This window comes from Thunnus albacares, chromosome 8, assembly GCF_914725855.1.
Source record: "Thunnus albacares chromosome 8, fThuAlb1.1, whole genome shotgun sequence".
NCBI classification, from domain to species: domain Eukaryota; kingdom Metazoa; phylum Chordata; class Actinopteri; order Scombriformes; family Scombridae; genus Thunnus; species Thunnus albacares.
Genome location: NC_058113.1, coordinates 28406156 through 28421855, shown reverse-complemented (window position 1 = coordinate 28421855; position 15700 = coordinate 28406156). Strand labels below are relative to the sequence as shown.

Sequence of the window (15700 nt, the reverse complement as noted above, 5' to 3'; positions counted from 1 at the left end):
CAACAGGAAGATGACTCACCGAGAGACGTTTCCTTCACCTGAAAGTTTCTAGTTGGAAATGATTACATGTAATTAGCGAGGAGAGGATGTTTCTGAACAATGCATCTTCAGGTCGAGGCTCAAAAGTCAGTGCCTACTTAGCTTCGTCTTGACTTCGGGGTAACATCTTGAGAAATGCAAATGGCCAGTCGTGCTCTTTTATTATTTTCAAGACTAATTGACGCTTCTCGTCTATGTAACCTAATGAAACAGGCTGCAAGAGTGATGAGAGAAGTCACGGAAAACAGTAAGAAAATAGAAATTTAATCTCTGATTTGATTGTACATTCAGCATGTATCACATTCATTAATCGCTCATCATTTACACATGGAGGGATCATCATTTGTAGAAGACAAGAAAAGAAGACATGGTGATGCATCCGGGCTCCCGAGATGGATTAGGATCCTGCCCGTCGAACAAGCCGAAGTAGATAATGGTATTGGAGTCAACACTGCTCAACTGAAAGAGGACAGAAGCAGAAAAAAGGATCCACACACTGTTAATAACACCCAATAAATCCAAAGAAGTAATGTTTCTATCTCACATCTTTTCCAAACAAATCCTGACAAAGATCCGAAATGTGCGAGTGGACGAAAAGATGTAGATTGTCTGATCTGCGAAGGTGAATCTCATATTAGTTCTATTAAATGTAGCAGTAAACACTGAAAATCCTGAATCTGTCATTATTATGTGCTACAAGTAGTTTAGTGTATTTGACCATTAAATCCTTGAGGAAATCTAAACTCCAGACTGTGCCGCACATGATGGCTGAGAACATGAAAGTGCTGCCGTCAGGAACGTAATTATATCAGGAGCCTTTATGGTCAATAACTCACTTCAGAATAATTAGGTGCTCCTTAATTCTAATAGGCTTACTTCACTCAAATGTTTTACTGCACTGCAGCATGTTCCTGTAAATCTACTGAAGGGAACAGAGGCTTGCTGTCTTCTAAATGTGTCCTCAGTAACCCTGAGTATGTGTTTGGCAAATAAAAATTAATTTGCATCATGACCTCATATTCCATAAGTGCTGCTGAATTTAAAAAAAATCCCAAACAGAGAAACTCTTGTGTTGTTGAAAACTGGTGGTTAAATCACACTATGGTGGAACTGATGAAGGGTGGAGATTTATTCTAGTACTGTTATCATCATCATCAATCTCCCTTTAGCTCTGTTTTGGTCTCCACCAACCCCTGAAGGAAATATCTGGCTCTGTTTTGACCAGCTGGTGGCTAAAAAGTCTGTCTGCTGTTTGGTATCTGGCAGGTAGCGGACAGTCGGTTTATAGGTGGAAACGAGGTTGATGAGTGAACCAAAACAGTAAAGTTATACGCCGTGAAACCAAAACAAGATGCTAAAACAGGGAACTGCAGAGCTGGTGTTAGGAGAGACCTCTTTCACGTTACACATTTTCATTTAAAGGGGACATATTATGCACATTTCCAGGTCTATATTTATATTTTGAAGCTCTACTTGAATATCTGCTTGAGTTACAGTTAAAGAAACTCCTTATTTATCTCATTCTGGCCCTTTATGCAGCCCCTCAGTTCAGCCTCTGTCTGAAACAGGCTGTTTTAGCTCCTGTCTCTTTAAGGCCCCGCCTCCTGATGAGTCCACTCTGTTCTGATTGGTTAGCTCCCAGAAGCTGTCTGTTGGTAGACTACTGCCAGCTCAGGAGGCTACGTAAACAAACAGTAGTAGTCGGATTTCACTTCTTTTTTTTGTTCTTTACCTAAAATAGAAACTTCTCAAATACGTCCGAACATATTTGGGCCAGAATCCGATCCAAAATTTGACTTGCAGGGAGAATTTAACATATGTTTAACTCAAGTTGTGGAACTGTGACCATGTTTAACATAGAAATCTGAAATCATAACAGCATATAAATAACAGGAAATCACAAAAAGCACGATATGTCCCTTTTAAATTGTTGTTAATACAAAAATAACGATTAGTGCAGCCTTAAACAACAGCTATAGTGAATCAGATGATAAGGTTTGGGGTCGAGGGACAGACCTGTTTGGTGATATCAGTCCTCCAGGGGTCGACCTGTAGTCCATCACACCAGCCTCCTCGCCCATACAGCCACGTGCCGTATTCGTTCGGCACCGCACCCTCTTTTACCCGCATGGCGCAGCCCAGAGCTGTTCCTGATGGTTCACCACCATGACCCCCGAAAAGATAAAGAAATATGACAATCAATACAGGAAATGACCCTTCAATCAGTCGCTCCCATCCAGTCCTCAGGCTTCAAGGCGCTGCTGGTTTTTATTCTGGCTAACTGGGGGTGAACGCCAGAGAAAATCAGTAAGTCAAGTCAGAAAAAGAGAAAGAAAATTCATCATCAACACTTTTGGTAAATAACTAAACATCCAAGTCAATTATCAAGCAAAAATGCATTTATAAAATGTAAGGATTTGCTGCTTTTATCCATTTTATATCAATAGAAATTGAATCAAAACAAGCATTTTTTTTTACTATTTTCTAAACTTGCATTTAATTTAATTTATTAACTGAACAAATAAATTATTAGTTATTAATCATTAGTTGCAGCCCTGTTTACAAACAAGGACAACAGGAAATGCACCAACATGTGCACAAGTCAGCCTACAAAGATACATTTTACCGACAAAGTTCAGGATTAAACTTGATGCTCAACTTGTCACTTGAACATTAAAAGCAAACCGCAAATTTACTATGCATGGATCTGAAGGTGAAGCATATCAGGTTATTGATTAAGATGAGATTTTTGCCCCACAAAAGTCACTTTCAAGTTCATAATATCCTTTTTTACCTTTTAACAAAAACAAGAGATGAAAACAAACTTCTAATCACCTAAATGTTGAGTCTAAAAGTTCATTCTTGACCTGGCAAAACAATCTCACCTCAAGGTCCGTTTAGTGTCTGTTCTGGAGCTTTTGATCATATCATTAATTGCCATTATCATTCATTTTTCTGAGCACTTTAAAGACTTTCTCGTCCATATCGTCTCCAGTATAATTCTATTCTAACGTGAAGTGCGATTTTGACAACAACCTTCAGTAAATATTCCTTAAAAGACATTCCTCACCTGCGGTATCGAATGTGAGAGTGTTATTATAAGCAGAGTTGATCAAGAAGTGATGAGAGGTGACACAAAACTCCCCGCAGCCGTACTCATCGCTGCCGTGACCCGTGATGACGGCGTACAGCTCCACCTGAAAACAAACACACAGCCGCTCAGACGCCGCTGAGACACAGACAGAGACAGGAAAAGGACTACAAATGTTTAGTCATCAGCGTCTCATCTGTTGCCTTTTTGGTCGACGTCGGGACGGAGAATTTGATCGGATGGAATTGCTTGTTGTAGTTTTTGTCGAAGGTTCCCCCGTTGTACAGTGATGTCACTCTGAAGGGGTGGAGCTCGTCTACGCCGTTACCTGCAATAGGACAGAGTGACGGAAAACTGTTCACATGATAGTTACAAACAATAAATGAAATAAATGTCATCAACGGCAACTGTTTTGATGTCATTTTATAGAAAAAAAACAAAGTCGTATCCTTGGAAACCAACAATTTTGGTGATGAAATAGTGTTTTTCACCATGAACCAAACGGATAAATCAGTTTATCACAGAAATAATTTTAATTTATAATGAAAATAAATATTAGTTGCACTACAACATGCAAAACATAATAATACATTTTAAAACTACTAATTAAATTGTTCCAGTTATTTCATACTTGTGTTGTTACACAATTATTTTATAATAATATTAAATAATGAAAATGATTAAATAGTCTATCACGTGCTTGTGAAGCTACTAAAATAATATTTCTGTTCAGATCAGACTTTCATCTCATATCTGGCTTCATGTGTGGTGTAACACACATGGATCAGATGATGCAAAAACATTTCTATGATGTTCAAGTTTGTTGCAAATTTTGGAGAACATTTAACAAGTAAACACGTACATTTTGTTTTTTGTGAGTGAAAACAGTGAGAACAAGTCAAGCATTGTCAAAACTGGGTGGCTGAACAGCCAAACTCAATTATCAGAATAACAACTTTATAAAATCTACAGCACATGACAGCAACTGGTTTCTAATCATAACCGACAGGCTTCGGTTCGTTCCTTCTGTGCCATAATCATACAAACAAGGTCGAAGTATTTCCTGGTGCTAAAAGCTTTGTCATCATTTCTAGAGAATCTCTTCCCGTAACCATCGACAGACAGATTGTTCCTTCCTGCTGAGAGATCCCTGTTCTCTCTGCTTTTGAAAGATGCTTTCATGATGATGATTTCAGTCGTAAGTCTTCATTCTCACAGTGGGACAGTTCGGATCTGTGCACCCGCGGTTTCTCCTAAATATTATCTTGTGTTGTTCATTACGAGCCTCTTCACTCACCATGTGTGATGAACTAGAGGAACAATTTACAACATTTTGTTGAGAATATGTGACACACTTGATTGCTCTGATTGATAAAATGAGATTATACTTCACTTTGATGCTGATTTAAAATAGAAATATGAGGCTCGTTCTCTATTTTTTCTGCTGTATTGACTTTTTTGTGACATCGCTGTAATGTGTCGAGTCAAATTATGAACTTAGTGAATCATAACACCGCTAATCAGTGCAACGATCCTACCTGCTGAGGGTTGATTATCTGTATAAACTCCTCTATCATGGTACATATTATTTTATATTGATTGTAATATCAAGAACCAGATGGCAAAGTCTGTTTTTGGCGATGAAGTGCCTGAAAATTTGAGGTATTTTGTTTCATTGAGACAAAAAAAAACTCTGTAAATCTAATTATTCAGTCCAGTGCCCTGTTCTTCAAATGTGGCTTAACGAATTCAGGCTAACATGATCAGCACTCATATGACTGGCTAATTGCTGATCATGCGATTACAGTTACATGAGGTAGATGTGTGTGTGTATGTGTGTGTGTGAATCCTCCCAGCATGCACTGGGGCAACAAACTCATGGACATACTGTAAATCTGATTTTATGTGTGTTCCTGTATTGTTACTGCTGTTAGTTTGTTTCTACATTGTGCTAAACAATATTCTACTTTCATCACTGATAAATGATTAGATATTATAACTGAATTTGAACTTTGTTTTAAGTGTATAAACTTAATTAATTTTATTGTATATTTTATCATGTATAAGTATCATCATCATGTACAAATCATAATTATATCAACAGTCTTTCATCACTTGGAACTTCAGGACTTGTTGCTATGACAACAGGTCTAGATGAATTATAAGACAGCTTCGAACAACCAAAAAAGTCCAGACTCGTGTCAGTCATCAACCCTCTAATCTGGATACCTCTGTTATCCACGTATGAAGAACGGAGCCCAACATTGATATAGGTATATATAGATGATATGATATAGATATTAAAGGGACAGACACACATGGGCATAAACAACAAAATCATTAATCATTAATCATAATTATGAACTTCTTTTGTGCCCCAAGTTATACTTTTTTTGGTTTATTTCCAAACTGTATGTAACCTAAGTTGTGAGAAGAAAAAGATGGTATATTTTTGAGGACTTTCAAGCTCGCTACTATGAAAAAATTATTATGTTTTGCATGTTTGACATATACATTTAAAAATAACAATGAATAAATATAACAGTAAAAAAAGTGAAAAAGTCTAAAGAAAAATCTCTGACTTGACAGATTTCTATCCTCTCACAGTATATTGGTCCTTCACCCCTCAGTCAGGCTTCACAGTTTTCCATCTGTGGAGTGAATAAATGTTCAGTCATCACACTTTATACCTGTCTGATTCCTGAGGTTGAATCTCAGGTTGAGGGAGACAATCCACGGCTTTGCCCAAGGCACCGTCTTCATGGTGAAGGTGCATTTGTTGCTGTCCAGCAGGGGGATGAGAGGGGACACGTCTGTCAGCCAGCGCCCGGTACCTCTACGGAAACAACACACACGACACAAACACATCAGCTAAAATAAAACGATGAATCTTATAACCAGACAGAGCTTCAGAGAGGCACATTTACATTTAAATCCTTTTAAATATGACCTGGGAAACAGGCTCTGCAACATGGTTGTGTTTAATTCCACCATATTACTACCATACATTCATTAGCTTGATGATCTCGTGTACCTCTTACCTGTGGAAGGCGGTGATCCATCGGCCCAGCTCCATGTTGCAGTACGGACTGAGGTGATCGCAGCAGACGAACAGCTGCACCGTGTGATCCCACGGAGCGCAGGACCAGTCTCCCCTGCCGGGACATGACAGGGACGCGTCCAGCTCCAGTGTGTTAAAGTCCAACAAGCCTGCAGAGAGACATGATGTCCAGATGTTAGTATCACTGAGATGCTGCTGAACACGGCTGGTGTCCTGATAAATTAACTGTATGTTTGGCTATTTAGGGAGAAAATTCACACTGTGGTTCTGATGCAGGACTCCCTGAACTCTCTGTGTTAATGTTGTTTTGCAGAACAGGGTAATGGTTGCTTTGAGTAGAGGAATCTGATGAAATGATGAGTATATTATCAGGGTTAAATCTGTTTCCTGTTCATCTCGTACTACAGCTACACTGAAAAGAGTCTGTAAAACCTTCTTTCTTTGCACATTTATTGGTTTCCTGCTATTGAAAAAGTATAGTTGGACACTTTTCCTTGAAGAGCCCCAGATAATTTAATCCACCTGGACGTCAGTGGAAAGTTAGTCAGTTTTGGCAGCTGCTCCATTAGGACATCAAAACAATTGCGATGCTAATCACTGAATACTTGTCAGTTTTGAATGTCAATTAAAACCGCATCCATATTTCACACATATTGAAGTTACCTAGCGGCAGGTCGACTGTAGCCACGGCTCCTTTGTCCCCCTGCATTTGGACTTTGTCGAAGACAGAAACAACTTTGGCAGGACTTTGAAGTTTGGTCCAGAGATCCGCGTAGAAATCAAACCTGAGACAGAGACAAAGTCACAGATAAACTTTGTAAACTTTGTTTTTAATTTGTCAAATGCCGCAGGTTTACATCTGTATCTTTTATCACAGTGAAAAAGTGATGCATATTATACTAAACTTGATATTCTGTAGCATCAGACAATGTAAGATTCATGGATAAAAGGGACTTTTTCTGAAAATCTAATTGTTGTTTGTACGGTTTTTGGCTTTACATTGATATTTGCCTACAGTTCATAGTTCCACTATTTTAACAGACATTCAGTGTTGGACTTCCCCTCCATACTTCCCTTCAGGGAATCCCCGACACCATCCTGAGTGCTGGTCTATGGCACTTGTAGACTTAAGGATCACATCTTACCAAGAATATACTGTGAACATTTACTGAGAGCCAAAGAGAAGTGAAAAAGGGAACAACAGAAATGAAGCAGTGTTGTTGTTTATCATAACACACACTGAGTTACCAGTTGATTAGATACACCTGTACAATATAATACCATCCAGTACAACAACCCTGCAACAGATCGATCTCTGTAAAGCTTAAAATGTTCAGTCTTGGTTAGATGACAGTCCCACCAGACCTCCGTCTCTGTTCTCACCACTGTGCCTGCCAGTTGAAGAAGCTGAACGTAGGGTAGAGGAAGCATCCCATCTCAGCCAGCGCCCCCTCTCGGTCTACACTGATGAAGAAGTTTGGGGACGGGGTGGTCTGGAAGGACACGTTCACCATCTGCCCAGACCTACAGAGAAAAACACCATAATTAGATGGGAAACATGAAAAAAAAGGCAACGTTTTTATAAAGTGCAGTGCAAAACTCAGAGATCATCGTGTTCTTAATGGGCTTAAATCCTTAAATTTCCCCAGATCATCTGTTCTTTGAAGACTGATGCAATTTCAGGCAATAATATTGTTGCTCTGCAGTGGTTATGTAATATTTTGGAAACAATCTCTAACTTTTAAAGAGGACAGTTAATCTATTGTATATCTGTGGATCATAAAGCATCAGAGCGAGGAGGCTCTTAATCCTTCTTGTGAGCCGGTGTCTTACCGGAGTGCCTGGGCGACTGAAGGCTCCAGGTGCACCATGGCAGCGGGGATGCCCAGCGGCGTGTAACATTCGCTCCCGACGCAGTTCATGTCCTGGATAGGGTTACCGGCGAGGGCGTAGACGAGGACACCGGAGGCATTGGATTTGGCCATGCTCTGCACCTGGTGGGAGACGCAGCAACGAACGGGGATCAATTAAAGTCAATTCTGCCTGATTCCAAACACAGAATAGAAACTCAAACTCATTTATTCCATTTAATTTGGTTTTATTGTAATTGTCTGATTTTACTGCCTAATTGTAGTGCTTTAAATCTTCTTTAAAAGCACATTTATCATCATCATTATTATTATAAATCAGCTGATTACTCTTTAGATTAATAGTTATAGTCTATAAAGTCAGTGTTTTTGCTTGATAAATGACTTTAATGGTTCATCAGTTACCAAAAGTGAGATCAAAATCCTCTCATTGATGGGAGTCGGGAGCGTTTTGAACAGAACGATGACCAAGATTTATAAAACTGTCACAGTTTCCACACCTTTAAACTGTGCTAAAGATAATTTATTATTCGAAGGTTATATAACTTGATATGTAGTTGAATTAAATTCTGCCAAATCAACTTTAAGTTAGTCAACAAAACTTTGGATTAAAGTCATTTATCAAGCAATTTCTTGTTTTTCAGTTGTACTTCAGACATTCACAGTGGACAGCAAAGCATCAACATACATGAGGTAGTATGTATATCATGCTTTCAGGATCTCACTTTCATAATGTTTCAGACAGCAGTCAAGGTATCAAAAAAAGCTCTAAAAACAACTGAGAAAAATACAAATAAATGAAGTAATTAAAATAATGAAATAAGTCTCACTGATATGAGAAACATTCAGAGAAGTTTTCATTGTTGATATCAGATCTGAATAATCTTTGAGCCACTTCTCCAGGTTGAAACAGTTTCAAATGCATTTCTGACATTTTATAGACTAAAACATTAAATCGATTAACCTTTTAAAATCCACCGAGTCGCCTCCACTGTGACCCGCTTAATCCAGTTGTAAGCGGCAGCATCACGCAGTAATGAGTCAAAGCAGTTGGCACAATTTGGCTAATTGGAGATGAGTGGAGAGGTTCAGGGACACCACAAACTAAAAACTCCCATAAGGTTAGGCCTAGAGGTCTGGGATTTTATACAGGTTGACAAGATGTAGAAGGTTTATGGTGTTCTGCACAGTTCTGGCATAAAGCATGTCTTAATGATTGTTATTCAAATATGACTCATTATAGACGAGGACCTAAAACACTTTTTTGAGCCTTATTTGAACAGATGTAGTGTTGTTTGTGTTTTAGCAACATGCTAAACAAACTTGTCACGTGTCAAATGAAGCCTAATACATGCATCATGACCTTACAGTTCTTCTGTTAGAAGCTTTTCCATTTGGGTGCCAAATAGGTGAAATTCTATAAAAAGGGTGGATGTTTAGGGATTAACCGACAGAATATCAACAGATTAATAGATAATAATACAGGATGTGGTAGTTGCAGCCCTTAAAACATGATTGTGTTATGTGTATAAATTACAGTCAATTCTACCACATGTCAGGGAGATAAAGGGACTTTTATAAAAACTATCTGTAGTTTCCACACTTAACGTTTACTCTTTTAAACTAATAAGCAGAAGCACAGATGTTCGGTCGAGCTGATCCTTTTGATAAAGGTCAGTTATTATTAGTTGTTGGTGTCATTTTATATGAAGTGAGATTAACAGGTTTAAAAGTAAATCCTTGCAGGATATTATTTAGCTAAACCTCAAGGATACCATTACCTTTGCACTACCTGCACTCCCACTACCTTTGCACTATAACTTAAATATTACATTTATTTTGCACAGATTATAATAAACTTGTGGGTATATTTGTTTGTATATATATAACTGTATATTCTTTGTATATATAATATAGTTTCCCTTTTTAATTTCTTTTTTAGTGCCTCTTTTTACAGACTTTGTTCTATTTTTATTGAATTGTCAGACCAGTGAAAACAGGAAGTAGTGATCAGAGCAAGAAGCAACACACTTTATTATTACCAGAGATGTGAACAGACCTTAGTGAAGAAGGAGCAGTTGCCCTCAGACACCCAGGCCACAGCACCCGACACCGAGGGGGACGCATTGCACCCGTCTCCTGCGTCGATCAGCTGATACGACTTGTGATCCCAGTGCCCCATAAGCCAATCATATCTGGCATCCAGTCTCTTGATAATCACAGGCATCTTCCATCCTGCCGCAAGAAAAAAGGATCATTACGAAAGAAAATCAAAGAGCGTTTCCTGCACAAAATCTTGTCTAGTGGGGCTTTAATGTGACTGATTCTGCCTTGATACAGTATATTTTGGTGAAGAAGTGTTACTTTGCAAGTTCAACTGATGGAAGTAGAGCTGTATCGATTAGTTGCTGACCGTTTTAATTAATCGCCAACTATTTTCATAATCGATTAATCTTTTTGAATAGTTTTTTTAAGAAGAAAATTTCCAAATTTTCTGATTCCAGCTTCTCAAATGTCGATATTTTCTGGTTCCTTTAGTTCTCTATGACAGTAAACTGAATATCTTTGGGTTGTAGGCTGTTAATCAGGACAAAACAAGACATTTGAGGACGTCACTTTGGGCTTTGGGAACAATTATCAACATTTTTTAACATTTTCTGACATTTTATGGACCAAACAACTACTCGAGAAAATAATCGACAGATTAATCGATGACCAAAATAATCATAAGTTGCAGCCCTAAATGAAAGTCACAGATCTCACACTTTACATCTGTTTCTCTTACCCTTCGAGGTGAAAACAGCCTGAGAGAAGCCACAGTTGTGTCCTATGCAGCTCCAGTAGTAAAGCACACTGGGGATCCAGTTACCCAGAGCGAAGAGCGGCACCGGAGAGAAGTGCAGCCTGGACAGAACCTCCTTCTTACTGCAGAGAAGTGCAGCGTGGTTAATTAAGCAATAAGTGACAACAGGCTGTGGTTTGCAGTGATTTTAGAGCAGCTAAGGGGCTCGTAAGGCACCTAAAACCCCATCAGCTGTTCTCACATCACTGTAAACTGCAGCCTCATGGAGCTTATTGCTTTTATAAAAGTTACTAAATAAAATAAACACAGCAACAAAAAATGCAATAATTTATTGATAAATGAGCATTCTTCTGCTGAAGCAATGCTCATTTGCTTCTTCAGCAACATTTAGCAGATTGGTTGCCGACAAACACTCAGATGCAGTGGAAAGCTAATCAGGCTCGTCGGCTGTGTTTAAAGATCGGGGTGATTATTAACATTATCTGGATTATCTCCACTGATTGTGCAGTTGTTGAAGTAGCCTGGTTTAGCCAGATGTTTCTCAGCACACAGCGTTTAATGGTCCCAGTTTCGTTTCTTGACTTTTCCATCTTTTCAATTTCTTTCATTCATTTCAACGTGTCTCCTTTCTTTTTTAAAATCTTCCTCCTCTTTCCTGTTCATCACATCCACGTTTAGCCCACCCAGTACATCAAAATTCACAACAAAATCTGACATTTTGAAACAATTTGTACAGGTGACCGACTGGCGCCGTAATACTGAAACTGTAATGCGGTATTTTATAACGGCTTCGAACGCGGCTCATCAACCATCAATCAAGAACCAGAACCGTCCGTTTTATAAATGTAGTTTGTCAACAGTGTGAGAGGACAGTTTTGAAGCATTTTGGACATTTTTGATGTACATCTACATTTGACTGCTGGACCCAAATTTTTGAGGTTTTTGATTTGGTTTGGTGTTAAATCTCAGTCAGTTTAACTGTAAATTCACTGTAAATACCCTCAAACTTGTAAATGTAACAAATACATTCATTGAGAAATGTCTGGCACTAGTTTAGTTCAGTCCGATCAGGCTCTCACACTGCAGGAAATCTGATGAAAGATGTCAGCTGTAGATAAAATAATGTCGTTATACTTGGAAAAGGATTTTGGTTTCTGACTCTGATGAACCATAACAAACAAAACTTCCTCTTTCTCACTGTGGTTTTTCTATGTTTGGTTTTTGCCGTTAAGGGTGTTGAGACTGTTCCTCTTTGATATGTTAGAAGCTTATTTGGCCTTTTTAGGACTCTGTTTGTTTGCTCCTATTGCTTTTAAAACTCATATTTACTCTCAGAACTCATATGCTGAATGTTTTTTATTGTATTTAATACTCTGAATTCCCACTTGTGTATGAAAAGTGCTATAAAAGTCTATAAACCCCTGATGTATCGTCAACATTTTTTAAACTTCTTATTTCTTGTTTTTACCTGTTTTTATTAGTTTTTATTTATTGTTATCACTTATTGTTTTTACTGCTATTGTGCGTTACTTTTTCTAACTGATATTTCTTTTTTTATGCTGAGTCGCTCTTTGTCACGCTGCGAGCCGAGCCTCCTGCGCTGGACAGTAAAGACTGAACTGAACTTCTGTTTCACAGCTAATGTGCCGTTTCCATTGTTTGTTTGTTTTGCATTCCTGCCCATTATGCTCATGTTTATGTTTTGAATCTGTGCACTTTTGTTTGTTAGTTTGTTTTCCTGGTGAATATGTGGAGAAAATGTGTCATGTGTAGTTCGTTGTTTTATGACAGAATAAAACCAACTTATTGTGATCGATCTCTGCAGCGGAAACTTGAATTGATTAGTTTACAGTCTGTCATGTTGCTGAAGATCTACTGTTTGATTGAACTCTTGACTTTAAAGGATATATTAACAAGCTACTTTATAAGGTCCATTAGTAGTGCTAACAAGAAGTTCCATGACAACTGGAAAAACCATCTGCAGGGGAAGATCATGTGATATGATCAAAAGCTCCAGAACAGCTGCTAATAGACCTTGTGGTGAGACTATGCAAACTCCTTATTAGTTGTAGGTTGTAATATTTATTTGGTAATATGTCAACACTTTGCCTAAGGTATATTTGACATTTTAAAGGACAGGTTCACAATTTTTCAAGTGTGTCTTAAAACAACAGTCAGGTGTCCATATGAACATCGCTGTAATCATTCCTTCTGTTCATACTGGTGATTAAAAGATCCTCCTCAAATACGCTTTTAATGTAAATGATGGAGGCCAAAATCCACAGTGTGTCCACACAGTCATTTAGTGCAAAAATGTATTTAAAAGTTTATCTGAAGCTTATATGCGGCTTCAGATAAACTGAGTTAGTCATATCAAGTAGATATCTGCCACATTTACAGTCTTTTTAGCATCAAATTCCCTCTTTGTGTTTCCTTGGACAGTGTTTCCTTATTGAGCTGTGGTGGAAGGATAGTGACAAAAAGAGGAACTTTAGCACTAAAAAGACTGTAATGTTGAAAGATATCTATTTGATTTGACTCATTTGGACGCTGAAGCTTCATATTAGCTTCAAATAAACTTTTAAATACATTTTTGCACAGAAGGACTGTAGATTTTGTCCCCCATCACTTACATTGTAAGTGCATTATGAAGGGATCTTCTAATGGTCAGTATGAACAGGAGGAATGATTACAGCAAGAAAAACATGTTTCAATGTTCATTTGGGCTCTTGACTGTTGTTTTACGTTGTATTATGAACTCGTCCTTTAAAGCAGGGGTCTCTCTCTGCTCACCTGTGCGTGACGGCGGCCCTTTGCACCTGTTCCTGCATCCAGAGAGCATCACTGACAGCAGAGTCGTCCTGGGACAGGAAGAGCACATGTGTGCTGTCGGGCAGGTCCTGAACTAGACTGGACAGGGACGACTCCGAGCTCCACATGCACTCCAGAAACCCTGACTTGTTGGTGAAGGCGTGAATTACCAGAGATCCCTTCAAATTACCGGGCTGGTAGATAAACTCCCCATCCAGAGTTGGGACCCTGAACGCGGCCGCGACGTCTCCCGGCTCAGGCCCGACGGCATTTGCCCTATGGGTGGTTTTGCTGGACCTCAAGCTGAACGTGTTGCGTTTGGACTCCCAGACCACATCATCCTCGGCCAGTGTCATCCGCCGCATCGGTCTCTGTTCGGCTGCACTCACGTGAACAGTCACAACAACAAGGAACCACAACAGCGAAGACTTTGAACGTAGCAAAGCCATTTTCCCGCTGACGGCGAGTGACCGTGAACTCACCACAAGAAGCAAAATCCGAGCATTTATTAAACGCCTTTTATGTTGATTAAAAGGTCACAACACTGCAAGGCTTTCTGACTAAATGCGTTTACCGACTTCCTAATCTTCACCTCAAGGTATTTGAGTTGGAGGCGGGCCGTACTGTCGGCTACGGCGACGCCAGTGGGACAGAAAGCATTAAAAAGCCAACCTGTGGTCTGGTTTTGGTTTCGGTTCCTCTATCAACAGCAGTGGTGGAAAAAGTATTCAGATCATTTATTTAAGTAAAAGTATCGAACGATGTAAAAAACAAAAAAAACAAAACAAAACTCTATTACAGGTAAAAGTCCTGCATAAAAAAATCCTAATTAAGTAAAAGTACATAAGTATTATGAGCTTGATGTAGTTAAAGTATTGCAGTAAAAGTAGTGGTTTGGTCCCTCTGACTGATATATTATTATATATGACATCATTAGATTATTAATAGTGAAGCATCAGTATTAGACCAGCATGTTACTGTTGTAGCTGCTGGAGGTGGAGCTAGTTTCAACTACTTTATGTACAGTTAGCTAGTTTAGTCCAGTGGTTCCCAACCTAGGGGGTCGGGCCTCTCCAAAGGGTCACCAGATAAATCTGAGGAGTTGTGAGATGATTAATGGGAGATGAAAGAAGAAAAAACAAAGTTCTGATACACAAATCTGTTTTCAGTTTATCGGCCTCTCATAATCGGCAGAATTCGCCAATGCCGATATTTCATTTTAGAGCTTTTATCGGCCAATACCGATGGCGTGCCGATAATATCGTGCATCCCTAGTTACAACCTTACTGAAGAACTTATTAGGCCTAAATACAATTTTGAGAACTTATCACTTGTATAATTTTCTCCTCGTTCTTTACATTCTGAATGGGACATAATGTCAGTTTTGCTCTTGGGTTGAGTGATTTGCTCTGACATTTTAAAGATAATTTGGATATTTTTGGACATTTTGGATAATAAATTGTGTCTGACATGGTTTTTCCACAAAAAAAGTTCAATCACATCCTTACAAATCCTTAAAACGTCATCTACTCTTTCTCCCTCATTGAAAAGTCCAGAATCTATGAAGATGCAAATATTTCACACTTCAAAACATGTCTCCTACAAGTCCATATGTGTACTGGAGGCTTTAAGTTTCCACATCACACTTGTGTAAGTTGCATACTGGACCCCAGTTGGCTCCAAAATTGTTGTGATGTCACAAAACATGCTCATAAGTACATTAAACTCAGATTTTCTGTGACCAAAGAGAAACTTTCTTCTTTAAACAGATGAAAACAACCAAACTCTGGACAGAAATCATTCTGGTCAGTGAAGCTCAAATATCCAACTGAAGGAACGAGAAGAAAAACACATTTTTGACTGGAGACAGTTAAAGTCCTAACTGTCTATGCAGAGTTGGTTTATCACCCTGTACAGCGACCACATATCCTCTAGCATTTTGAGCCATATAGTGCCCATCACAGTATTTCAGAAACTCAAAGTCCAATGTGACCTTTCCATGAACCAAGCGCATTAAGGTCATAATA

General features: G+C 38.8%; 1 protein-coding gene across 1 annotated transcript; it reads right to left on the bottom strand.

The window, feature by feature from the left end:
* Positions 1 to 282: 282 nt before the first annotated feature.
* Positions 283 to 14313, bottom strand: si:dkey-256h2.1 (uncharacterized protein LOC337520 homolog). Its single transcript, XM_044360030.1, has 12 exons — positions 13656 to 14313; positions 10845 to 10984; positions 10119 to 10294; positions 8025 to 8185; positions 7575 to 7715; positions 6855 to 6976; positions 6172 to 6340; positions 5821 to 5966; positions 3334 to 3458; positions 3110 to 3236; positions 2056 to 2189; positions 283 to 498 (listed from the first exon to the last, which is right to left on the bottom strand). Exons 1-12 carry the CDS (start codon positions 14120 to 14122, stop codon positions 379 to 381), a joined length of 2028 nt encoding a protein of 675 aa, XP_044215965.1. The 5' UTR covers positions 14123 to 14313; the 3' UTR covers positions 283 to 378.
* Positions 14314 to 15700: the final 1387 nt, after the last annotated feature.

Coding starts and splice junctions, on each gene's coding strand:
- si:dkey-256h2.1 (XM_044360030.1), bottom strand. CDS start 14,122: ATGGCTTTGCTACGTTCAAAGTCTTCGCTGTTGTGGTTCCTTGTTGTT. Junction 7,716..8,024: donor TCAGTCGCCCAGGCACTCCG/GTAAGACACCGG, acceptor TTTTCTCTGTAG/GTCTGGGCAGATGGTGAACG. Junction 2,190..3,109: donor TCTCACATTCGATACCGCAG/GTGAGGAATGTC, acceptor GTGAACCATCAG/GAACAGCTCTGGGCTGCGCC.